The sequence below is a fragment of the Electrophorus electricus genome, chromosome 2 (assembly GCF_013358815.1).
Source record: "Electrophorus electricus isolate fEleEle1 chromosome 2, fEleEle1.pri, whole genome shotgun sequence".
Classification (NCBI taxonomy): Eukaryota; Metazoa; Chordata; class Actinopteri; order Gymnotiformes; family Gymnotidae; genus Electrophorus; species Electrophorus electricus.
In genome coordinates, this window is record NC_049536.1 from 9648415 (window position 1) to 9675686 (window position 27272).

The window sequence follows — 27272 nt, forward strand, 5'->3', positions numbered from 1 at the left end:
GTTGCATGGATGCTGGTTTTCCATCAAAGATGCAGCTTTGTTCAATCCAAACTGGTTGAGAATGAATGAATATGAGAATGAAGAGACCTACTACTCTGAGAATTCACTATATTTAAATTGCAGGGGAAAATGTTTAAAAGGTCCATTTGAAAGAATCTTTTAAAATATTAATTTGCAAAACCACCAAATCCACTTATAAGTTAAATGGATGTTTTTTTCCCCCATTCAAACACTAGAAAATATTCATTTCTGCCCTGTATAACATTTTTTGCAAATTCACACAAGTTTGTATATAAAATTTGTGGGTTGTCCCTTTAAAATACCCAGCTTCCCCTTCACATGGCTCTTCCTATGTGCCCCTCTTTTTAATGCCTGGGATAACTTTCCTTTGTTCCTTGAATGCCATAATCAAGGGATCTGACCATATATTATTATGACCATGTGCTGAGTACAAAAGAAGGTCTAAGTCAGCAAGTTGGCAGATTTATTGTGCTACGAAGATTTTACTGATTTATGTTTCATCCACATGGCCAGTGGTGTTTAGGGGTGGTTGGAACGTCTGAATTAGGGGCTTTTCTGCATCTAAAAGCACTGGCTCAAATATGTTACACGATGAATATCATTGTCTTGTTTAAGGAACAATTCCAAATAAGGGCTCAAGACATGGTTGTGGAAAGCAGACTTTGCCTAGAGACACAAAGTGGCCTTCTCTTACACAGAGCTGTAGCATCAAGTAATCAGTGCACTACATCGAGTTAGCTGAAGATGTAAAATATGAAGGACAGTTGTTTTGTTTTTTTCATTCAGACACTTAAACACTAATACAGAGAAATTATGTTTATAATATAACTGCCATAACTTAAAACATAGCTATTAAATAATATACCTAATTAATATACCTGTTACATGAAAAACATAAGCTCGAGATGTTCCCTATACTGATATAGGGTGTTGTAGGTTCCATGTAAAGTTGATAAATGGTTAATATAATCATCCCTTCAACAACTGATATCCAAGGGCTACATAGCCATCCAGGAGCTATGTTGAACTTTTTTGTCTTGCAACTTTAGAAGACACAATTGTCATAATCTACATTACATTACACTACATTATAAAAAAAAGTTTTAAAAAGTCACTTGTAATTCAACTGTGCTCTCTGCAATAAAATCCCAATGTCAGTCAAATGGATATTTATTTAGTTTCATTTGCAATGTATCAGAATAGAAAAATATCAGTGCAGCACTCGACAACATATTGAATTGAGGAAATATCTTTAAAAGGGTGTTTTTTTAACTTTTCTTCTGGCTGTTATCTAAGTTTAAAAAAGTAGTGTGATCCAAATTTTAGTGCATACTTTACTGCACACTAAAGTTAGGCTACAGCAAAGTAGAACCAATGTTAAATAAGTAAACTGTAAACCGTCCTAAAAAGTGGTTTCTGAAGTCAACACACCATTAATGGTTAAACCATTTCAGGGAAAAAAAAACTTTCTGTCAAAGAACCTGGGGACTTTTTCTGAAAAGACGCACACCTTCAGTCATGAGTTTCTAAAAAGGGTTTTTTTCCCCATCTCTCTGTTTCTTTACACTTAGTACAAAATAAGACATTTCTACCCGTTAGTGCTTTGCTTTTTTAAGAGACTATAACATAAATAAACAATTTATTTTCAGTGTTCAAACAGACAGTTCCAGTGTGACTGGACAGCTAACATGTTCCACCACATTCCAGTTGGTAGCAGAGGCTTCTTGTAGCAATGTCTCCATTTTTCAATCTGCTCCGTCCGCATTCTGAAATTCCATTCTTGTCTTTACAGAGCTTAAGATCATGAGTTAAATGTACCTTCCTCCCTGCTTCCATCTCTCTCTCTCTATAGTGTAACCCAGGCTAACTTAACCAACCCTTTCTGATCTCTTTCAAGCAGTTACTGTCAATATCCAAATTCCTGTAGCCTCCATTTTGACTGTTGCTTCCCAGGGAATGGAAAAAAAAAACAGAATGCAATGCACAGGTCCAGGGCACATCTTGTATCCTGCAGTCCTTTTGTTTGAATCAGTGTGGATACATCAGTGCATGAGCTTCTGGTAGTTTAAAGCCCAACAGCTGGGCTTGTACCTACTGACAGAATTTAGCATTTAATTTCTATAGGAAAGCAAACATAAAAATTCTGCTGTGCAAAACAATGCCAAGAAGAGCCGATAGTGTCAAACTCCCATTCCGTTTCCGTTTTGTGATATTCCAAAAATAATATCTCTTCCATTCCGCAGGTCTCTTGCTCCAACTGTCTCTGCACTCCCTCTCCCACCTGCCCCCCTCCTTCGCACATGCCCGTTCACTTGCAGGTGAACACCTCCGTCCTCTCACTGCACGTGTTGCATTTGACAAAACAGCACCACTGAAACTTGCAGTTGCACTGCCACACCTTGGTGTACTGGTGCGTGTTGTAGCCCCGGCCACAGCACATGAGGTCGCAGCCATCTGTGTGTGGGGATGTTCTGTTGCACAGGCGGCCCTGTGTGCCCACACTGCCAGTCTTGGTATCCTCTTCACAGTAGTTAGGGGAGCGCTCAACGTAGACCAGGTCCGTCTCCAGGGGTTTCTGATAGCCGTGAGTCTTCTTCACCTTCAGGAACGTGGGCTGGCGAAGTCGACTCGCTCGGACCACCTCCACATGTACTGCTTTGTTGTACTTGTCCTTTAGCACATAGCCGATTTCACGGAACTTAGGGAGGGTGGTCCAGCACGTCTTGGTGGTGCAGGAGCCTGATACTCCATGACATTTGCACTCCAGCTTCATGCGCTCCTCCAGCACCTGAGGATGATGATACGACAACAACAGTCACCATGACGCAGTCGAAAAATTAGTCCACACTACAACTTTGATAACAGAGTTCACACTGGGTAAGCTTTTGCCATTGCCCTTTCTGTATCAGTATTTATATGAAAAATATACATTTTTAATGCAAATGTCAAATTTAACTGTAAAGTCCTTTTGTAGTTTTATCAGTTTTTGATGCAGTGCCTGCCACTCTGCTAGTATCACTGGACTAGTCACTGGACTTACAATAAAGGTGCAATATTTACAATGAGAAGAAAAAAATTAATAAATTAAATTAAATTATTGATCATTAATTAATTGATTGATTGATTGAATAAAAGACAAAGAATTACAGTGTTAAGTCATTGTCAGTTCCCACTCCCTATCTAGGTCTCCCCTATCAGACAAGAGCTGCCAGCCTGAGCGGGTTAGGGCTAAAACATCCTTCCTGAGAAGGCCATCCAGCAGGGCCAGTTATGCCCGGTCAGACTCAGGACCACAGGTGGCTGTAGCATGGTCAGGATTTCCACATGCAATGATCACTCTGTACTTTATCATTTTTAAGAGCCAGTAAAGAAATCGCTGCAGCTCCAAAGATTTCCATGAGATGTATAGCCACTGATGATCTCATGTTCAGTGCATTTTCCATTGTTAAGAAAGCAGCTGATGTTTTACAAGCAGGTTATTCATGAGAAACTCTTGAGCTTTTCATCTGGTCCTCAAAACATTTTTATGCTCCTATAAGAAGTAACTGCACATGTAGTTTTAAAACCATATGTTTAAAATGACACACCTGGAAATCAAACTTATGAGAAATAATATTTCATAAAATGCCATTCTTCGTATGAATGGGGATTTTCACATTTATTCATTTTCACCATTATTTTCACACATACGATTTCACATTCATATGGGCTGATGATAGAATTATCCATATATCATCACTGCTTTCACTATATGCAGAAAGAAATATGGATACAGCACATAAGAATAAATCATTACAAATTCTAATCTTTATTAATAATACCATGGTTTCAGAGAAATATGAGTATCGGATGCCATTCTGCTTCAAATGCAGTGGTTTAGTTGTCTTGTGGCATACCAAAGATTTAATGTTCAACATCACCAATAACCAAAGTCAATGGGATATTCTAAAAGAAAGATGCAGATGGCAGCTATTTGTCAAGACTAGGGAAAGTAAACTTAGCCATAATATGCTACTTTTTACTAAACCCCCCTCGCTACCTTCTTGGCAACTGCATCTAAGGGCAGGAAAAATGAATATAAATTTCATGTAACCATTTACCATGTCAAAGCAGGTAAAAGTGGATGTTTCAGATATTTATGTGTTGCAGATTGTTTGTAGGGCCAAACCAATGAGATTTTTAGCCAGTTATATATGCACCAAACAAAATGAAGTATTTGGTTTTACTGGATGTGAAATGAAAACACAGAAAACAAACTTTTTTTTTTCCCCACAGTGCACAGGTCTCCCCCAATCCTGTTTATAACCTGTTAGTGGTGGCATCCTGTGTTGTGTTTCTCAGGACTGAAGAAACTGAGATTCTGATAGAAGTATTCTTGACAGTTAGAGGCAAGAAACAGTATGTATGCTTAGGGTATATCAGTTATTTTCCTTCTCCAGTGACAAGTAGTAGACTTAGTTTTGGTATGTTTTTTTATTAATGAGAAAAGCTGCATAAAATTACATTTTTAGGTAGGATGCTACTTGGTCAAGTGTTTTTAGTTTTTCTTGTACCACATATTCCACAGGCCAATTATTCTTTCCCTGCAAAATTTGCACAAACTAACTGGTTAATCCAACAAAACTACCTTTAACCACACAAGATTATTCTGAATAGATTGTAAGAATCTTTATTCAGCCATTCTTCACCATGCAAGAAACAAAAGGGCCACTAGCTCATCCAAGACAGCTGTTTCTATTGATCTGAGATACAGATTCTAAAGATTTACTCCATACCAGGCCTTACATAAATGCCCACATGGCCATACACTTTTGAGGGGATCCGTTTACATTCACTGGGCTAATGTGCACCAGTTTTGCCCCCAATCCTTCAAAGCTAGCTCAAACCACACAAACGTCTGATTGCAATTGAAATTCCAGAGCAGCAGCCCTGATCCTGCCCATTCCAGAGTCACATGGTAAATTCAAATCCTCCCTACCCCACCCCCTCCCTCTCTATGATGGCACTGCTCAACTATTACCATGATGGCTCCTTCATGAAAGGCAGAAAAACCCCAATGCAGTGGAGCGAGGACTGTGTTTTCAGTACAGCAGAGAAAGGCTCACAATAATATCCTGTTACTGACTTCACACTTCATGATTCCATACAGAAGACCGGAGGGGGATTGGAGAGGCTCCATCTGGCAACCGCAGGCAGGGCTCCGCTCGGCTTAGGCTGGCTCTCCCAGATCACACAGTAAAGAGCAGCATTATTAATTAGATCCATTTGCCACCAGAGTGCACTCTGTGCTGTTAGGGTGCATGTTATTTTATGTTCTTGGATGACTAATAACAAACAAGCATGGCCAAGGAGGAGCAGAGCCAAGCCAAACCAGAGCCGGAATCAGAAGGACGCCACAAGATGGTGAAGGGAAAACGCATAGTAATTGGCTAAAGCAAAACAAGCTGCTGAAAATGTCTGACTGTTACTTATCAGTCAAAGGCTCTGCAACATCACAGCCTATAAGCCTTGCTGTGGGGTTCTGGGCTTTTTTTGCTGCTATATTTTCAGCTTGGTGTGTGTAAAACTCTTCAACACTTGTTCTACATGAGCAGAACACAAACAAACTACACCATATGCAGACCCCAGTCTACATACAACAATGCTTGCAGTGCTTTGAAATCAAACAGATAAATGCTGAAGGAATAAATATCAGTCATTGTTAATTATAAACAAGTTTATTTTGGCACCTGGCAAAATCTCTGCTTAATAGTTCTACTGTAACCTCATGCTAGAAAAAGTGAACACAAAGTGATTTTTTCCAACTATGTGATTCAAAAAAAGGCATTGCTGCATTCCAAGAGGTTCTTTCAGTACGGAAGCATGATTGCGTGCTTTCTGTTACCTTTCTTCCCGCTTCATTGTTGTGAAGGTTCATCAGACGGCGGGCATTTTTTTTAATCTCACGAGCATCCACGAATCGTCGGGAGAACTCGATGCCGTATTTGATGTCAGCAGAGCAGCCGCCCCACTTCCAGCCCTCCTCCTGGTTGTAGTAGCCCTGCTTCTCGCGGTCGCAGCCACAGTGGCTCATGTTGCCTTGGCTACATGCTGCTGTTACCGCGTGGGCCACTCCTGCCGCCGTGATGGCGTAGGTGAATGCTGCCTCCCTGCTGCCTGAGGGAAAGAGAGATGAGCCGTGATATGTGCTCGCGCTCCTTATGTCACCCTTTTTTAATTAGGCAGGAATCCACATCTCTATGATGCTACTACTGTACTACCTGAACATGCTATTTTAAGATGCCTTCTATAACAATGGGGGGTGGTGTTAGATCCACTTATACTTTATTATAACAACTTACAAACTAACTCTTAAATCAAGTGCCCATGGCTTGTGTGTATTCCCCACACCATGATGGAATGTCAGTATGGAGAAAACCCCAGGGTCCTTTCCGACAGCCTGTTGAAGGACGGAGCAATGGCCTTCTGAAAGTGTGAGACAGTAGTGTAGGTGCTGTCCAAAGTGCTGAATTCCTCAAGAAAGCACCTTGCCAGCTGGCCACAAGAAAGAAAAAAGACCTACAGGCATCCCTGCTTCTGCAGATCATTACACAGTTTTCAGCTGGTACAGAATATGATGATGAATTTATATGAATTTGAACTGTCTTTGCTAATATTATTATCCATGCCCAAAGTCTGTCAAACACAGCACTGAGGTCTGCCAACAGGTATTTGAGGCACACCTGCTCTAGGTTTCTCTTTACTGAACAAAAATATTTGTGCTATAAAAGATATTCATTAACATAAATAAGACCAGGGAAACATACAACCTACAGGGATTTATGCTCAGAGGATCACTATTAGCCCTGGCCTTTACTAATGTCCTCTGCAGTGTAAGTCCAGTAAGTCCTCAGGGGCTGATGCTCTCTTCTCTCCTCCTCTGTTCTGTTGTGTCGTATCATCTGTTTTCATCTCCTCTGCTCTCCAACCCAGCAGGACACTGATTCACAAGCAGAGGCTCTCTGCCATTCTGAGTACCATGAAAACTCTGTACAGCCTTCTTGTGGTAACAGTAAACCCACATTCTCTACACACACATACACACAGACCCTGACACATACTCATACAAAAACAGAAGTGCCCACATACACACATACACACACACATACATACACACTCACACACACACACACACACACACACAGCTCACCACATATGCAGTGCCAGCGTAATGTCAAAAACACACATACTCACACATACTAAGAGGGTCATGGGGAAATGATGGGGCATTAATGGGTTGTCACCCCCTATTGAGTCAGGAACTGCTGAGGCTGATAATGGAGGGGTATTACAGCAGTGTACCGAGAGGGCAAGAGACAGAAGGCTCTATGTTTGTGCAATGGGCCCGGTTGGTACAGATGGCTTGTTTTCCATATATCACTGTTCACCATTACACAGAAAGAGGGAGAGGGAGAAGATTACTGCTTTCTTTCCCTGTTGCTTATTCATAAGCTGCAATTTTTTTTACATCCATGATATTTCTCCATTGCAATGTAATTCATTTTGGCCTGTCTTAGAAAACAACTTAAAAAGATGCATAGAAAAAAGAAACAAAATTAGACTTGAAGAAAAATGAGGAAAAGTAGTGAAAACAAAAAGTAAACAATTTTATACACCATAGGAAGTCACATGAATTGATGTGCACATTTACAGTCCTAATCAGCACTGGAAATGACAGGACATAGAGCAGCAGTATGTCACACTCCCTGCTGCTCATGATCACCCCTCCCCCACTCCTATAGCTGTTTGGCTGCTGAAATGCTTAAGTGAAAAAAAGACCCTGAAAAGTCTTGCCCCAACACCCTGCCTCTGTTCCAGGAGGAACCACCCCAGGATAGCCTTGTACACTGCCAATGGAAAACTGGACTGACCAGAAAAACCTCAATGAACCTGGAGCAGTCCAGAGAGAAGAACACAGCATTATTAAAACATGTGGCTAATAGAGTTTTGTGGCAAGTGTCTGTGATGAAGTGCAAGACAGGAGTTGAGGAGGAAGTGATGATTCCCCCCCTCCACCTAACCTCCAGATAGACTCACTTCACCACTCCATCTGTGAAAAAGGCAGACGTATGACAGTGGATTTTGTGACAACTAACCAGTCTGGTTCGGATGGAGAACGGTGGTCCACTAAACAGATCCCCTGACAAAACAGAGCAGATTTACAACCAAAAGAAAGAAGAGTAATTATGAAAACACACACACACCCTCTCTCTCTTTCTGGGCCCTGTGATTCTCCAATGTGACAGTGTCCAGTTCCATCATTCTTAAGATGAGGTCTTCAAGGGCACTAGATTTGCCCAGACAGCACTACTGCTTCACAAAACCAAGCTTAGCATTTCTAAATATTACAGGCTTCATACCTTGGTTTTTAACATATCCCACAAGGACAAGGCAAAAACCCTAGTTTTTGATTTACCACATAGTATTTATATAAGCCTAGCTGGACACAAATGAACACTACAAGAACTAATTAAACATTGTGGGTGTTGTGTCAAAATGAAAGTTTTCCTGTTCACTGCAACTATAAAAAAAGACAGCAGGAACCATAGTAGATTTTAAGCATATTTGAAGCATACATGGTACATATCAGAATTTATAGTTGTTTCATTATGTAACTTCATCACCACCTGAGTCCATTCTGCCACTGCTCCAAAATGACTCCAGCTGCATCATGAGCTAATTACTCTGACTCAGAAATGTGCTTGGAAGAGCAATGTACCATTATGTGGTAGTACAAATTAGTCAGAAACAAATACAAGAGGAAACAAGAGGAAAATTACACAGCTGCACCTTGAGGCTTGAGCAACACTAAGCAAAGCATGCAGTAAACACCTAAGGCATGTACAGTGAGGCTACCCAAGACTGTCTAAAGAGAGGTCCAGGGACTCCACAGCTCTCACAGGGCATGAGCTTTCTGTTTCTTCAGCAATAACACATCTGCTTCTATGTACCTCTGATTCCAAGTAGTTAATGGTGCACCACTACATCCAGTTCCTCACACAGGACATCAACTGCAGCTTCGATAAATAGTAGAGAAAAAAGTGTCACCCACTGGTGGATACAGGGTGCTGCAGCAATGAAGTCATCCATCAGACCAATCTTGCTGGCAGCAGGATTAACACAAAGCTTCAGGCTCTCTTGTACAAAACAAATACATTAAAAATCATGTTCAAAGTTGGACTGGGTAAATTATTGCGTAAGTGTGATAAGCAGAACTATACAGAGGCCAAGCCAAAAGCAGTTGCTGTTGCTAATGCTGTTGCTGTGCTGTTACCTCCAAGAGAAGCCAGAAGTCCTGCTTTGGAGATCAGAAGTGCAGAAACTGATTAATGCACTCTGCACTACCGTTTTCCGTTCCGCTTTATGTAGCATTGCTATGAACGTGTGCCCAGCAAATTATAGACAAAGTAGTGGTCCATGAGGTTTGCAGCTAGAGGAATTAGCGAAGCCATGTTCCTGGTCAATAAAATAGTATGGTTTTAGCAGAGCAGCATACTTTACAGCAAGCGCTCTGTTAAGCGTGCTATGCTGCATACATGGGTGAGCATGTATAAGAGTGCATATATATATTGTTTTATCCACATCCCATGAGAAGGGGGCTAGGGAAAGAAGAGAGCTGTGTTGCAGTGAAAACTGCAGCATCTTGCCAGCTTCACACCAAGACTGCTTTAGACCTGGGACATGTGGAGCCCTGGAACACTGAACATTTTAGAGTTTTCTTCTCTCTATCACTCTTCATTCAACTTAATTATCAAGCCCTTAATAAGTTAAACCAGGTTGGTTAAAGCAGAAAAACCAATAAACTATGCAGTTAGTTATGCAGTTAATTATGTTTGCAATTTGCATTTACAAATCCTATTATAACAATGCCTGGAGTATGCAACACGGTCTTAAATTATACAAATACCGACCAAAGAGTCAGGGATTAATATTCCTCTATGATTATGTTTTAATGTAAACATTTATGATGATAAAGTCCCTTAAATCTCTCTATTAAACTTCATGTGTGTAGCATTCATGAGATTGCATAGCCTTTTCCTCTCTTCAGCATGTCTGCTTCACCCCAGACAGGAAAGATCAAAATAAGGCCACAAACAGAAAGGATAAAAAATGACATCCCAGATATCTAGTTGAAGATACTGAGAGTGTAAATAATGTAACTGTACAATAATGCTAGACAAAGGTATTGGTCTCCTCCAGATTTGAATGCTCTTGAAGTGTATAAGCCTGCCCAACTCACTGCTAGCATGATTTCCATTCAAATATGGAAATACAGTGCATTATGTATTCAGAGTAAGTATGGCAAGGGCTAAATGATTTCTCCTTCCCACAGGAATGCAGCCAAGTTCTCTCTGTCCAATCCATGCATTGCGTCCATCTGATTATTATTAAGCTGATCGAGCTTAAATCTGATCTCCTAACATCCTGTGCAACACAGATCACACAGATAACAACATCTACTCATTCATCCACCTATCTGTCCTTCCATCCATCCATCGATCTGTCTATCTGCTATGCTCACCAAGCTGACAAAGACAGACACCAATTTGACTGATAACACTTTTAATCTATCTATTCATATTTCTGGAAAAGCTGTTGGCTACCCAGGTAACCAGGCCAGGTTGGTTAATGGGGGGTGGGGGGTGTGCAGGGAAGAAGAGCCTGGACAATCAGAGTTAGCTGGGCTGCATCAACACAGTCTCCTGTTTGGACACACACACAGACAGATAGACAGACACACACATACACACACAGACAATGTCCAACAGCACACATTATAAAAATCACGTCCCCATTGTTTCTCAGCTGAAGGTCAATACTGCAGAACTCCAGAATTTAAATCAGTCTACCAAGCTGTCTAGTCAGATATTGAAACAGTGCTAAGAGAATGCCACAGGTGACACTAAAAAACATTGCTTACATTTGGATTATAAGAGTAATACATGATTATGACGTCTGTAATTCAGCACTTGTACATGGAGCTACAAGGAAGGCTATGAAAAAATTGTTTAGGATAAATAGGTTTTAAATATGTAGAGAGTAATACTATGTGCATTATATATAAGTGTTCAATATATTACATCTGCTCTGACTGCAAGCATGTCACGTCCACATCATTTTATACACCATAGAACAAATTGTCATGGAGAGTTAAAGCAGGCTACGCTTCTGTGCTCTTCACTCTCACTCACTCTCATACTTCACCTCCTTCTCATCAGCATTTTCTTATTTGCAATGGAGCCTGTGCTAGCGGGGCAACAAATACCAAGCCTCTTATCAAACCTCAGCACTTTGGCCTTTTTTTGCACTCACAGTCATACATATCTGTTTCAGAATCACTTTCATTCTTCTGAACTTTCTCTCACTTTCACTTTCTGCATCTTTCTGCCCATGACTGGGAATCACATGTCCTGATAGTCTTAAATCCCTGTGGCCTGATATATATTGAACACATTTGTACTTCCATGCAGATATTTCACTCTGTCTGAGTGAATGAGCAACATAGAGACGTTGCGTGATAATAAGCAATGTATCTAACAGTAAAACTCTGAAGCAATATTTTAGGTCACACTCAAATGCACACATCTCCAGTGGGGGATATGCAGTATTTTCAAGAAAGCAACAGTTTATTAGCTGGATAATCAGATAACATGAGCATAGAATTTATGAGTATTGCAGGCCATACATTGCCATATTAGAGCAAGTGCGACGAGCTTGGCCCTTTTGCATAGGCAATGTTGGCGAAGCAAATGTTTGAGTATCCAAACCAATAATTACAATGTTGCCAGTAGACAATTAATTTAAGAGCTGTAAGAGAAACACATCTACTAATAGAACAGTGAACACACGACTGATGATTCTGATTTCAATATTAGAGGGAAAACCCAGTAACACTTTACTTGATCAATCCTTGTATTTAGTCAACACATTATCAGAAACAGTGCTTTTCTTTTTTTGCTAAAAGTAATGAGATAGCTGTAGATAGTTCACATACCATAAAAACTTGCATCTGCATATTCTTAACCCAACCTGAGTTTCTGTTGTTCTGTGCATGTGCAACAAACCATAACCAAAGTCTTGCACAAAAGCTTTCCAGTTGACTGTCAGTAAAATCACCAGGATTGTGTGGTATCTTCACTATTAGTCAGACTTCACCTGTTTATTAGTAAAAATCCACAGAAATTTTAGGACATCCAAAAAGTGAAACACTGCTTAAATAAGTAAATCATCTACATAATTTATTCTCAGTGTTCAACCTCTTAAGAACAGGACTGAAAACACTGTGGGCATGGTCTGCATAGTAGTACACTTTATCTTAGCAGCATGTTAATTCAGTGGTTTTTATGTAGTAACTCAGCAAAATGACTTTTTCAAAATAGTGCTCACTATAGCTTATTAAAATAAGTATCAATAAACAACCAATATGATCATGGTTTTTTAAACACATGTACACAAAATAGTAATTCCAGAAAATAATAAACCATCTTAGTGAAGTCAGTATTCAGGACAATCTTCAGGACAACTGACAAATATATAGGATGTCTTTGCAGTGTAATAAGAGATGTAGAGATATTCAAAATTGTAGTGAAGTACACACAGTTTTTGCAAGCACAGAAGGACCTCTATCCAAAGCGTCATGTTTCTCTGGTAACTTTGTGTACTTCACTACAGTTTTGAATATCTATATTCTCTCTCTCTCTCTCGGGTGAAGGAAGAAAGTTCCTTCTTCTCCAAGCAGATAGTTGGTGTCCTGAAAAACGGAATCTCCAGAATTCCAAACAGCCATAGGCTCCTCTCCCAAGTCCTTCCTCTGGTATAAAATGTAAAAGAGGAATGGAAATTATAGGGTGCACATATAGACACAAAAAAAAGACATTAATAATGGCACTGATTAGAGCATTTCCGTAACCAATTCCTCAGTCTTATATTAAATGGGCAGGAGTACCTGATAATCATTTGCTTATTCATATAGGCTGATTTCACAACAAAGACTTGTTTACTATAAATTATCCCTTGCCTCGGGAGTTATACAATATCCAAGTTTGGATACATAACATAATGATCAAATCTATTCCTAAGAAAAAATCTTGTTTTGTTTCATACTGGTATGCATTACTGGTATACTGGTACTGGCATACAAAGATATACAAGGATACTGAAGCTGGTAATTTAGTATACCTGTGAGCATACTTCATCCTGATAAACAGGCTTATAGGGAAACCAGCAAAATAGGTCTGGATCTGATGCTCCATGTGCTTCTATAGGCCTTCTTTCCCTGTCTGGGGATTAATCTTTTTATTATGAAAAATCACAATGACAATAATAAGTTGCTGTAGTAGACTAAAGCCATTCTCATGTACAAGTACTGTTACATTAAGAAAATGTTTATCTTATACTCTAAAAAAATACATTTCCCAGTAATAGCCAATGAAGCAGAGAATATTATGAATGGTCCAAAGGGCTAATCAATTTATTATCTTTGCCTTCACTGTAATACCTTAATTGTTCCATACATTATGTTATTATAAAATAGCACTGCCATTTTATCTAATTATGTATTGATAATGTTTAATAATAAGGACTTTCAGCAGGGTCATTATGGACACTCTGACTGGCCTACAGCTACACATCCCCATACTCAGCAAGCAGAGACAGACTATGTGTGCTGACCCCTTTCAATCATAGCCACTATGAACTTTTTCAGCAATTTGTGCCACAGCAGCTCTGCTGTGCATTTAGACCATATGAACCAGCATTCTCTCCCCATGGGCCTTTGGCCAGATAGTTCTATAGTTCACCGGTTGTCCTTCCTTGGACCACTTTCGTAGGTACTGATCAATGCATAGTGAGAACACACCACAAGACCTGCCAGTTTAGAGATGTTTTGACCCAGTTATCTATCCATCACTCATGCTTGCACATTTTTCAACTCATCAAGTTCAACATATGAACTTCAAGAACTGACTGTTCACTTGCTACCTAAAATATCATATAAAATACCAGCTCATGACAGGTGTCATAGATAATACAAGATAATACATTTTATTCACGTCACCTGTCAGTGGTTTTAATGCTGTGGCCATTTTAAAATATGGTCTATTCAAATCTGGCATTACTCAAGCCTAGTCACTGAACAATTCTCCCCATTCTCATTTGCCATAAACTCCCCAGTCTCATTTGCCTTAAAACTCTTCTTGGATTGACTCCTTTCCATGCACTGTTTTGTTTCCTGTATAAAACTCCGTCTATGATGTGGTGAGATCATACAGAAGCCTGCTAAAAATGTTATGTCTCAACTTGTCCCTGCTGCCCCACACCTTACTGATCAGAAGCAGTTCAATAGTCTTAACTTAACATGTGAAAAGGTAACAGAGAAATGTGCAAAGAAAGATATTTCTGAAAGGGAGTTTCTGAAAAGTGTCAGATTTTTTAATGGCTTGCATTTTCCTTTTGGTGAAGGTAATAAAGTAGAAACTCCCTCTGATGTTTTAAGTAGGCTAGTTTTCACTGTTAAGCATTCATATACAATAATCATTATATAAGCATCATTGTTCAGTATTCATATACAATAATCATACTGTGGTTTGCATTCACAGCATCAGCTATTAATGCAAACCACAATACATTGACTGACGAGATCAAATATTTTAGTTTATTTAACCTGTAATATTCTGTAAATTATTCAAACTGGTGGAGTGCAGTGTGATTTAAGCTATCAGTGTGAATGGAAATTGACTGAATTTCTAAAATTAACTCAGGGATTTTTCTTTTGTCATTTAAATGTATTTTCAATTTTATACATATTTTCATGTGTGTTCATTTTCCCTTTCAAATGATGCTTGTTTATTGTGTTTAATTATTTAATGTGCATTAATGTTTGATAAGTGTGGTTATACTCTGACTTTGTAATTCCCTGTTGATATTAATATATGTAATTGATTGCTGTTCCAAATTTAATTTTGAAGGGCAGAGTTAATAATAATTTGATCTACAGAACAGCTGTTGAAATGCTACTGAAATGCAAGTCTATAGTGAACATTAGAGCTACACAATATATCATATATTAATTGCTATCACAGTACTGTCCTATATAATGCTAATTTGACATAAGGCTGCAATATGCAACAGGTCACAAATGTTTTATCGGGTGATGTGAGCATCCTGACCAATCTTTGACACTTTAAATAAATATCGTTGTTTTGATGTCACACCAGTTATATGTCTGTATTGCAATCAGCAGAAACATCGTTCCTCTGCTTCAAATGAGGTGGTTGTTTGCTTCCATACTGATGCACACCAATTGTTATGTTTTGATACCAAAAGCAATTTTATTTTTGGTACTACTTACGTCTCCCACTCAGACATGTTTCATTTATATTGGCCAAGCTGATGTTATTAATTCTATTGTGCCTGTTGCTTAGTCCAACCTCCCATTGCTAGTACCACTATTGACAATATAAGCTACCAACTCATACTAGCTAGCTAATATCCAGAGATATAAGATGCATAGCGGTTAAGCCTCACCATCACTCACAGCATAGGTAGCTTAGCTAACATTACCCTTTAATACATAGATAAACCCATACAAAGTTAACTGTCTTCTGATATTACTCTTAATAGTTTATTGGTGTTGCATCGTTATAACACCAGATTTAAGCTTGATAGGAAATCTATGTACTTTTAATGTACATCTATCAGCCAAGCACAACTAAATATTCATCCATTCTATGATTTAATATATTGAAAAACCATAATAAAAATACAGTAAGTAGCAATATAATCACATTATAGCATTTTTGTCCATATCGTGCAGTTCTACTCAATATTAAGTATAAATGCTACAGATAAGCTACTGAAACAGTTTATTTAGATGGTCCCTTTTCAAATGTACAGATGCTTACAAAACATAAATATCCCTTTTAGATTGTTACTAACAAGCAGATAAAGTGTGAATAATAGGAAAAAGACCACATTTGCATATTTTAATAAAATTAAAATTAATATTTTACTGACAGCTTACTAAAAACATTTTGTCCCAAACTGAGTTTGATAATGGCTTGATTCACATCTGCTTGAACTAATACAGAAACTTGGGTGATAATTTATTGATTATCTATAGATGCTGCTAGAACTTTAACATTATCCTGCATTTCTACATGTATTCTACAGAAAGCCAGTTGAAGTTTTGCTGAACATCTAGAGAAAAAGGACCGCCAGCTTTTAGTAGTCAGATACTGATCAATATAGGCCACTATTTTAAAATATATTGTTACTGAAAAGTTTTTGCTTTGCCATCTGAATAGCCATGTTGACTAAGAGGACTAGTATTAGAAAGAAAAGAAGCATTGTTCCAACTGTTGCCATTTAAAGATGAAGCAATGATGTATCTAATCTTAGTCATGTACCCTCCCAACTGAGTATATACATCCCAATTCAACTGAAAAGAAGCCAATAGTGGTCAAATGAGATTTTTCTTTAGTTATTTACCTTAAAATATAACCCAGAACAAGCATAAAATAACCACATACATCAGATTTTGTGAAGCTATTACTTTTACATTATTTAAAGGTCTGTTTTCACCACAGTGGACTAAAAGAATAGAACACCATCCAATGGTTTCAAAAGAAAATCTGCAGTCTTTTAAAAACTGTCAATTAATACTATTACAATCAATGTGACAGGAATGACTGAGATGGAGAGGAATTACAGAAGGACACCTTCAAATAAACCTCAACACTAAATCTAATTGTTCCAGTACAACCTCAGGGTAATGATTTTTTCTAGTTTCCTTGTTTAAGTCACTGTGTTCCATGTTCTCAGGGAGACAGTGTATTATTCACATAAAAATACAGTCAGTAAACAAATCATACAAGCACTTCATACTTCATTTCATCATTTCATCTTCATTGGTTTATTACTATTAACATGCAGTCAGGCCTAATAGGATGATGGCAGTCGCACATCTACATGGGAGTATTCACAGTGAGAAATAAACAGTATTCATACTGACATTAAATACAGAAGAAAGAACAAAAACCAAAAATTGTAAATCATAGCATTGGCAGCACTGGTTATGTTTACTGAAGAAATATGAAAACTGTGTCATTCTACTCCATGCAAATGGTAAATAGCATTTACATGGTGAATTCTGTGGTGCACCGCAAGCACTTGATATGCAACCACACAGATTTGTGATTCAGAACTATCTGCTAGCATCAAATCTGCAAAAACCATAAGACAAGGACTGAATGGTACCATAGAAATTACCAAAATCAAAAAACAGGTGTAAAGATGCTAATTTTGGGGTGCAATTTAAAACTGTTTCCAACCATATCATACTCATGCTGTAATCTTCGGCACTTCCATGTAATTTTCAGTAACAGTAGGATATGAAGAAACAAAAAATATAAACAATGTTGCAATGTTATCCAATATTATAATTGATCTTTTTTACACTTTGCCTCACACAAAGCTGGTATGAGCAAGGACCAGTCTTATATGTGATTTTAACATACTTTAACACTTCACTTGTGTAGTGCAAACAAAAGGAAAGGCACGTGCCAATCCTAGCCAGTTTCCACTGCATAAGCTATAAACAACCTATACAAGCTCACTCCCAAAGAGCACCAATAATATCTGTTCTACAACCATTAACTCTTCAGCTAGCATTGTATCTTTAACTTGGCATTCACAGAATTGTGTTCAAGTCCATAAAGAGACAGGCAAATTTCAGTAACCAAGACAGGGTAGGTTAACAGAACAAAGCAGCCTACCACCCACAGTACTGCTCCTGTGTTTGACTAAATGCAATATTGTGAGCAAACAGTTGGCAAAAGCACTTGAGTGAAATGGTTCTTGTAGTCACTACATTTAAATTGAGTTATTTGATCTTAAATAGCCATATTAATCACACTCCATGCTTTTAGTGCAAATTTGGGATGAATGTAAAATTTGTTGTATGGGTAAGAGCAGCCCCTCTGCCTGCCCTTGTGAAGTTAGTCAGGGCAACACAAGTTTGAACTTAGGCAATTTTTCTCTGAGATTAGTGACAAACTCCCTTCACAAGAACACACTGAATCACCTGGATGACAAACAGACCAGAAAGGTAAACGCAGAAGAGTTTGAGTGCTTTTCTCTTTCAGCACCTCAATTGTGTAATGGAGACTGGAAGAGCCTGACTTTTAGCGTTTTAGTCCCAATTTAAACACAACACATTTTCAGGATCCTTCTCAGAGCTTCAACAACATTTACACTATATGACAATCTACATATTTACTGGTTGGGCTGAAAATATATTCTCAGATACTGACTGTATATTATTCCTTGTTTATTTTCAAGGTGCAAATTCACAAAATATCTGTGATGAACTGGGATACTAATTTTGTTGGGTTCCATCACAACAAAAATCTTTTTATAATTTTTTTTTTTTTAAAGTAGTAATAAATCGTCTCTAATGTTTTGCAATCTACTAACATAGATGAGTCATGGAAACATAAATCCACTGCAACACTTTCAAGCCAGTGATGAGGGATATTTTGCTCATCATATTCATTCAGCTTGTCATTTTCATCTTTGTGCTAGTTTTGTCTTTCAGCTACAGCTTACAGAGACTCTTCGGTTACCATTTCTCCTTCCACAGATCTTTATATTATACAGGATAATACTGAAATGGGAATGAGATTACCAGCCTCTTTTCTGAAACAGAATCTTTCCCTGAATGAAATCTTTGGGGGCTCGGTAATACTCAATAGCCCAGCTATTAATATGTGCCACACTAGAAAGCCAGATCTTTAACTCTTGAAAAACAAAAGCATCCTTGTAAAAAAATTGTTTACTGGTTATACTTACTTAAAAATAAGTAACAGGGAACTGAGAGAAATATTTTTCTTGAAGATAGCTATAAAAGAGAGTTACAGTAATTCATGAAGTGTCTGGAGACCTTATGGTCTCGATGTTTCACCAATTTACATTAGACAATAAAATGTTAAAATTAAAATACAAAAACAATTCTGTCAGAATTACAAGCAAGGAAAGTAAGAACCAGGCCAACAGAAGAGCAAAAGTCAAAGGTCAAAACATAGCGTGACATCTAAAACCACAAAAAGCCTTTTACCAAAGCTCTAAAATGTAAATGAGAACCTGTGGTTGTAATGGTTAGTCACTCTGTGAGGCAGTTAAACCTTACTTTGTGAATTTCTCTCAAATCAAATAAAACGATCCTTCTACAAAGGTAAAATCAATACAAAATGAATTACTAGTGAAATCTCAACGGATATTGTCACCAGATAACTTTATCTACTATCATTAATCCTGCAGGTGACTGTAAACCTGTTTTTGAGAATTTATTTTCAACAAAGCTATAAATGACAAAGAAGGCACTGGTGGTAATAGGTACAATATTTCTAAACACACTGAAACTCACACTCTGTGCAGCACATTTAGGAAACTGAAAATGTACTTTTCTGTTTATTTCACTATAAATACTTTTGCACATTTGCAAGATGAGAAAACCAACTCTCATTGTTTCAGAAAAAAGTGAGTAACTGTAAATAAATTCTTTTGTTCAAAGATCCACCACAAAAGTGTAAAATTTCCTGCAAACTATGATGCATTTTGTGGAGTCAAGCAAATCATCTGAAAAAGCAGTGATAGTTAACAGAGCAACTGGCCTCAGCGTTCAGTCTGACCACATTTTAATGACAACAAAATAGTCTTGAATGGAAGGAAATATATTTTTAAAAAAAGACAGTAAAAAGCACACTGCACTATGACAATCTCTGGAATCTTTCTCTGAACAAAAGCAATGTAAATGTTTGTCCGGGTGTAGCTCATTTTGACTACATAAATATGAAAGAGGGAGCAAGAGAGAGAGAAGGATAGAGAAGCAGCAATCAACCTTTACCTAAGTCCTCGCAAATATTCTAGTCAGGATCTCAAGAAAGAACCGCCATTGCCATTCTTTTATGTTATTCACAAAAAGTGTTTACAGTCAAAGTCATCAAAAGCATTGAAATGATTTAAGCAAACACTAACATGTGCTGGTAAAATGTGGTGCTATATCAGTCACACTAGACGTACAAAACGTGATTTTGCAAGCAGGTGAAGTTCAAGTGGTGGGCATGACTGAAACTTGTATGTAACTAGGGTTTGGCACATAGTGAAAGCTGCCTTTCATATCTCTGTTTCAGTTCAGGAAAACTCTGCTTTTGTCGCTGCAACAACTGCTACCCCTGTAATCAAGCTTGCAATTGTTCCTCTGCTACAGAGCCTTAAGAACACAGTAACATGATGCTACAGCAGAGATGGGGATACCTACTGAAACTCACTGTGCTTTTCTTTGAGGGAGTATACCCTTAAAAAAAGGAGAGAATACCCACAACAAAAATGTTCAAGCAGGTTAAGAACATAAGAATTCAAACTGACCAGTTCTTTGTTCTTTACCCATCTTTAGCAGCATGTTGTGAGTTGTAAAAACTGATTTGAAAAATTGCTCTGCTCTGTGATTCTTCTACTTCACATCATCAGTTGAGTTTTTTGACTGACCTTTCCTGACTCGTCTTTTTTTCAGCAATGTACAAGAAAAGACTTTAGCACAGACTGACCTACTCGGAGCTCCTGGCCAAAGACTGTGCGCTCCCCCAGTGCCGAGCAGTTCCAGCGGCCGTAGCGGAACTGGTACTGACACTCATTGATGCCCAGCTGAGCACCCTCGCCTATCACGATGATGGCGTCAGGGCGGCTTTGGCAAATGGCCCTCTGGCGTGGAGCCAGGCCTGGAATCTTATTGCAGATGATGTTGGCACCCAGGGCCACCACAGAGGAAAGGGCCCTTAAAGGAGAAGAGAAGCAGACACAAAACTAGTTAGAAGAGCACTGGGAAGGATTTAGTGGGTGGTAAGCACAGAAGCAAAATACATCAAATACAAATAAAGAGTATTGGGTATAAAATACAAAATATATTTTTGCAAAATTCTTTAAGATTTTTATTTTTGGCAAAATGCTTTAACATGATTTACATGTTGTTATATAGTGATATTCAGAATTTTAACAAAATAAAGTACCAAACAATTCACTTTAGGGAGCAAATTCTTTCTGTTTTCAAATAAATTATTCTGTTTGAAATGTTTTATACCAATGTAACAAGGATTAATAAAGGGGCACTTGCCACATCATGCATGCACTGGGTTTCATTACAATTACACAACCTCCTGAAAATTGTTTAGAAATAGATTCCACAGTATGTTTTAGAAGGTACGAAGGACAAACATTTGACAATGCGTGTCAGAACAATCAAAGCAGACAATGACATTTTGTTTATTTGCTTATGGATGAGGTCTGTCCACAGGGGTTTGGCACAGATTCCTGTTAAAGTAAGTCAGCCTTGTACACTAATTGTTAGGTAACATAGCTGGAATTGTTTCCAGACCTAACCAACTCCAGGCATGCTGCAGGTTACAGCACTATTTGTAATTTCTTCTTCTCAAATTTAGAAGTGGTTCACATCTTGACCCTGAAGTCACCGTAAATGTTATTCCTTTTAATTTGGGATTTCATGGTGTTTAGAAAGCATAAATGCTTTCTACACACAGAGCTGTTTTATGAGAGATTCATGTACCATTTGTAGCCTTTAAAAACTACAGTTGTCTATCTCTTATCTCTACACAGACTAATTTAAAAATACATTTACAAAGTGTCACATAGCAAAATCAGTGTTAAGTCTAGCTGGACACTGTAAGAGGTTATTCAACATTGCAGGTGTTCTTTCAACTAAACTTTTATGTTAAGAATTCTCTGCTATGCAATACTCTAGATTTATATTTACTCAAAAACTGAGGAAGAGTGCCTTTTGATAATTGAACAATTCCTATAGTTTCAGAAATCAGCATTCTACTCATCATTCCTTGTCGGTGTTGAGTAGGGACAATCATACTCAAATGTGCACAGGATATTTTGGGCACCGTTTGTATGTATGAAATGACAGTGCTAAACAACCCAGCCCTTTTGTTTACAGCCGTGTAACCCATGCAGATACATGTCTTTCAAACATGTCAGACACAAGGGCCATAAAAACCCATGGAGGCTCATGCCAGCTTTGAAGTGTGACGTCGACCACTGAGGACTCCACCACAAGCAAGACAGGCTGCAGCATGCAAGCTGTGTGTCAGCAAAAAGAAAGCCAATGAACAAAGAAAGGCGGGACAGTCACAGCTTATGGATCCCCCCTTCAAAACACATGAAAGTGGAAAAACAAAAGAAGCGAATGTTCATTGGAAATTGGATATGGTTGGCTCGGGTCTGCTTTGGTTGCATTTCCGTGTCCACAAAGGCTTAAGAATTATTCTTAAATGCAAAACCACATGTGCTAGGGAGACTGAGATGAGAGACCAATGAATGTGTCCTTCACTTTGCATTTGAGATACATGTATAGTTTCTGCAGCAAATTACATCCCTTTGTTTCTGCCAGCAAAAGTGAGCAGGTAGAAATATCTGATATTCTTGATGTAAGTAGATAGAACCCCATTTCTCTAAATTAAAAGAAGACCCATGAACATATATGAAAGTTACAGACAGTTAAAGTAAGAGCAGTTAGACAGGTTTAGTGGTGACTGTCATAGCTTTTGTTATGACCTCTTTCATGGGAAGTCCAAGGAAATTGCTTCTTTATGCAGTAGGGTCAACCAACACCCCTTGGGAGTAATGAAAAAAACATTTAACCAGAGACATTACAAATTCCTTCTTTGAATTGTAATTTTGAGGCAAATCTCAAAGACGCCATAGAGATCCCAGTGTCCTGTGCTGAATGAGACAACAGTTTTAATGAACTGTATGACCACCAAGCTATGGGAGTCATTACCACAAATCACCAAAAAAGATTCTGAGCCTACTCTGTGCCCTGCTGCCACATCAAGGCCTGCTTCCCTTTTTGAAGGCATGCAGATAGAACCAATAAACATCATGTGCAGAACAAGTACAGGCCAGAAATGCAGCAATATTGCACAGGCCAAAAATGCAGCACTGGTGTTCAATACATCATAAGCAAGAGCCCATGTCTGTAAGCGTAACACTTTATAATTCCCTTATAAAGAGGAAAAAGACAGTGGGAATGGGATTCCCACATCAGCAGCGATACAGAGGGAGTATCCATTATTACATAGCCCTTACATGTACATGATAAATAAAGCATAGAAATAAATAATCAAACTAAAACTGTTGTCTGTAATCCAATGCAATAAAGAACTAAGGATAACGCATGTGAAGGCTCAAATGCCGTGGAGACATGACCTCAGTGATACAGAGATGTGTCACATACTAAAAAAAATATAGTAGACTAACTAGGAAAAGGGTGTTTAAATGAAAGAAAGAGCATTCATAAATTCTACTTAAGTTAGAAGAAAAAATTGTCCTTCATAATCATAAAGTAAAAAGTTCTCAGGAACTATTTTTTTGTATATAAACATCAATGTATTTTTAACTATTGTGTGTTCTAGAAAGTCCAATTTCTTCTTAAAAACATAAAATTCTATTGCCTCATTTACTCAGTGTCATTGCTTCTGCTCACTAGCACAAATCAAATTGCAAGAGATGCACACTGCAACAGATTACACAGTCTGTTTAAATTCATTTGCAAATAAGCTTTTCTAAATTATATAGAAATTGAAGTTATGTAGTGACGTCTACTCCACAGACAAATGGACTTCTCCCTCTCATTGTTTATTTGGAGTCCACTTAAGGCTATGTATTATGGCATCCCTCCTTTCCAGCAACTATAATGCATGGACTAACATGTCGTCTAAGCAATGACTTTGGTTAAACAAGCTGAATATAGACTGTCTACCTCAGGCCAGGTTATGGGGAGGTAGACAAATGGAATAATGAGGGACTACAGATAATTATGGTCTAGCATGTCTGTAGTGATGTCACTCTGCCTTTGCATGGAGCCTCGGTTGTTTGTTGACCATGTCAAGGTCCCATAGTAAGACGTTCAGGAAGCCCTCATGAGTGTAGCACTGCTCACCATCTCACACAGAGGTGAAAGAGGCACCACTATGTGGCTCAGGTTTGCACAAGTGCTGAAAATGTCCTTGCTTCATAGGACACGATGTGTCTAATAAAAGGAATGAAGGGCCAAGACGCTGTTGTGTGAAAGCACATTCTTCTGTTGGTGATAGATAGCTCTACAAACAAGATAATAAGTACTTGCATTTTAACCATTGCTTTCTTTGGGGCATTGCCATACTTTCTTATACATGCACTGGTTAAGATAATTTAAAATTAATATTTTCTTAAGGTATAGCCTATGAAAGAATCAATATTTGTTTAGTATATAAAGATATATGAAACTGAAATGCGAAGAATCTAAAGCAAAAGTCAAATGACATGCTCACTGAGTTCATTCTAAAAGTTTTGAATATTTTTACAAGTTGCTAATTGGTGTATCTCCAGACTGAACCTAAGATAATTGTTTGAGTAAATAAAGTCAACTGTATACATTTGTTCAACTATGAACAATAGTACACTCTGGGGTCAACATTCCCAGAATGTATTTTACATCACCCCTATGTAAGACCAAAAGCCAAACACAGTTTGTTTTGATCAACCAACTAAGATCAGTTGATCTAAAGTTTATGTTTAATTGTGGTTGATGGAAAATATTGCAAAATAAATCAGAACTATACTGTGAGGAAGATTTAAAATATGAGTATGACTTCCTGGTAAATGACGCATAAATAATCCTGCAGACGAGTAAATGCACTCTACATTTATACAAGAGAAAATAAATGTTCTCTGTGCGCTTGGCTCCAGCTATCATGCAGTTCACTCCACTTAAAACAAATCCTACTGAAACAACTTCAGAACTACCAAGATGTACTGGCTGGCACCAGATGCTTACGGGAAACTAACAAATCTCAGCCTCACAGCCTCTCTGTGCTCCTATAATTTACTGTTCTTCTGCATTTACAAAGAAAACTGGAAAGTTTTTTTGCATTTGATAAAACTATATTTGTGAAATATATGTGTTCTATAAATGTGTATAAATGCTGAGAGTGTTTTAATTATTTAATTATATATTTTATATCACAACTATGTTGATATGTGTGTACTGTGATGTAAAGTGCATGTTGCTCAAAGGCTTCTCTCAACATCAGGGGCCACTCACACAGATACCTTATTGTATAAATAATACGAGGCTTATATTGACATGATCATTTCAATCTTAAAGAAGTAAATGAGTATTAACTTCCTGATGCTCTTCTGTAAATAGCCAATTTCTGACCATAAACCTCCAAGCATCACTCTCAAAGACCTTTGAGAATTTCAGTATTTCAGTTGTCTATAGGCAGTTTTTTATAATCGTTTTTGTTGTCGAAGTTGTTGCTTTTTTTGTTATTAAATTCTTGTTGTTACATATTTTTTATATTTTAATTTGCTAAACGTCTTTTTTCAATTTTCTTCCAAAATCGGTATTTTTATTATTTCAGTAGCGAATAAACAAGACTTCCCGTCGTGAGCAGAATTCTCCGGGGAGCGGCCTCATGCCAACCGCAAAGGCCGTCACTTAATTTCATCGTTCCTTAAAAAGAAAAAGCGTGAGGAAGAATTGGAGGGCGATTATAAAAAAGAGACCACATCCTTACTTTTTATAACCCTCTCAGGATCTCTTCCATAAATTTATTAAATTTTCTGTATGTCGAATAAATAAGGTTTAAACTGTAAAAACAAACAATGGTATGTCGTTTGTAATGTGCAAACCAAAGCTATACATAGACTTACCCACTGCAACCAAAACCCACATCTATTTTGGGGTCTCCGGCGTTAAAATCTAGAGCTTATGGTGTCATAATTGTTCTAAAAACGAAGGCCATTTTTACAACAACCTTATTTTTTATTCAGAAACCTGAATATGAATGCCAAAAAATAAAAATACCAAATATGTAAAAACACGTGTGTGTGTGTGTGTGTGTGTGTGTGTGTCTCTCTCTCTCTCTCTCTCTCTCTCTCTCTCTCTCTCTCTCTCTCTCTCTCTCTCTCTATATATATATATATATATATATATATATATATATATATATATATATATAAAATGTTCAGTCTCGAGTTATTATATGCACTCCAACTTTACTATCTAAAACAGCATCTCTTTCTAAAATTTGCAGAAGTTAAAGATCAGCATACCACCTGTGCGAAACAAGCAACATGATCTTCAGATTTACACGCGCCCCGAATCTTCCAGAACATCTCTGCCACGCAGTGGCCAGAAGAGATTTTTAAGGATCTTGTTCTAGACCTTGTGAGTCGTCGGTGTAGTGAGGTTTGTAAAAGTAACAGAGGTGTAGTTACCTTGCAAAAACAATTTAAAGAAAAGTAATTACCAATACCCTACGTTAGGAAAGACTACTTTGCTGAAGCTTTTATACCAACAAAAATGTTCAAGCCTACTTTATTCTCACGTGCCTCCAAGACTGACGTGAGGCTTGTGTGCAGGACTCATTATAAATGGTATTCAAAAATGAATACAAGAACCTGATGACACGTGAATTGCATAGAGCACTACAAACATCCTTTCACAGAGACATACCCAGAGGTACAATCACAAGCAATTACTCTGACTTCAGAAGTATTTTTGTCAGCGTCCAACAATCAACATCTTAGGTTATTATAAAGGAGGTTTGACATTATTTTTCACAAATATGTGTAATTGAGAAATATTGCCAAATACTGTGAATACGTCCGTTTTAGAAGGCGACTATACGCCATACAGTAAAATCCGGTTTGCAGCGAAATAGCAGAATATTCTGGTCTACTCTAAAACATAAATATTCACTACAAGGTGGGCGACTGAAACGTTATTCTCAAGCGTGTGAACTTACAGGTAGCTACCGCTCGTAAGGATGAGGAATATCTGCGGGTAGTAGACTGACAGCAGCACACTGCGAGAGGAGAGGATGATCATGGTGACATTGAGCAAATAGCCGCTTTCTGATCGATTGAGAGAAAAACAAATGTGAACTCCTTTATTCCCGTTGAGCGTTTAGTCCACTTGCGCCAAGCGACAAACTCTGTTTTCCAGTTTGATGCCGCGGTCCGCAGTAAAGAAAACGTTCTACGAAGCTCTTAATTCCCAGGACCGTATGTGTGTAGCAGCGAGCGAGAGATTGAGTCTGTCATCTCTCAGCGGTGAGGTTGTTACAGTGTGGTTGCCAGGCTGGAAT

General features: G+C 38.1%; 1 protein-coding gene across 1 annotated transcript; it reads right to left on the reverse strand.

The window, feature by feature from the left end:
• Positions 1–1173: 1173 nt before the first annotated feature.
• Positions 1174–27272, reverse strand: wnt7bb (wingless-type MMTV integration site family, member 7Bb). The gene is made up of 4 exons (XM_027020084.2): positions 26931–27272; positions 20664–20890; positions 5906–6177; positions 1174–2809 (listed from the first exon to the last, which is right to left on the reverse strand). Exons 1-4 carry the CDS (start codon positions 27011–27013, stop codon positions 2330–2332), a joined length of 1062 nt encoding a protein of 353 aa, XP_026875885.2. The 5' UTR covers positions 27014–27272; the 3' UTR covers positions 1174–2329.

Excerpts from the sequence above, each read along its gene's own strand:
- wnt7bb (XM_027020084.2), bottom strand. The coding sequence starts at position 27,013 with ATGATCATCCTCTCCTCTCGCAGTGTGCTGCTGTCAGTCTACTACCCG. Across the intron at positions 6,178-20,663 it reads TGGCCAGGAGCTCCGAGTAG|GCAGCAGGGAGGCAGCATTC; the intron begins GTCAGTCTGTGC and ends TCTTTCCCTCAG. Across the intron at positions 2,810-5,905 it reads ACAATGAAGCGGGAAGAAAG|GTGCTGGAGGAGCGCATGAA; the intron begins GTAACAGAAAGC and ends CATCATCCTCAG.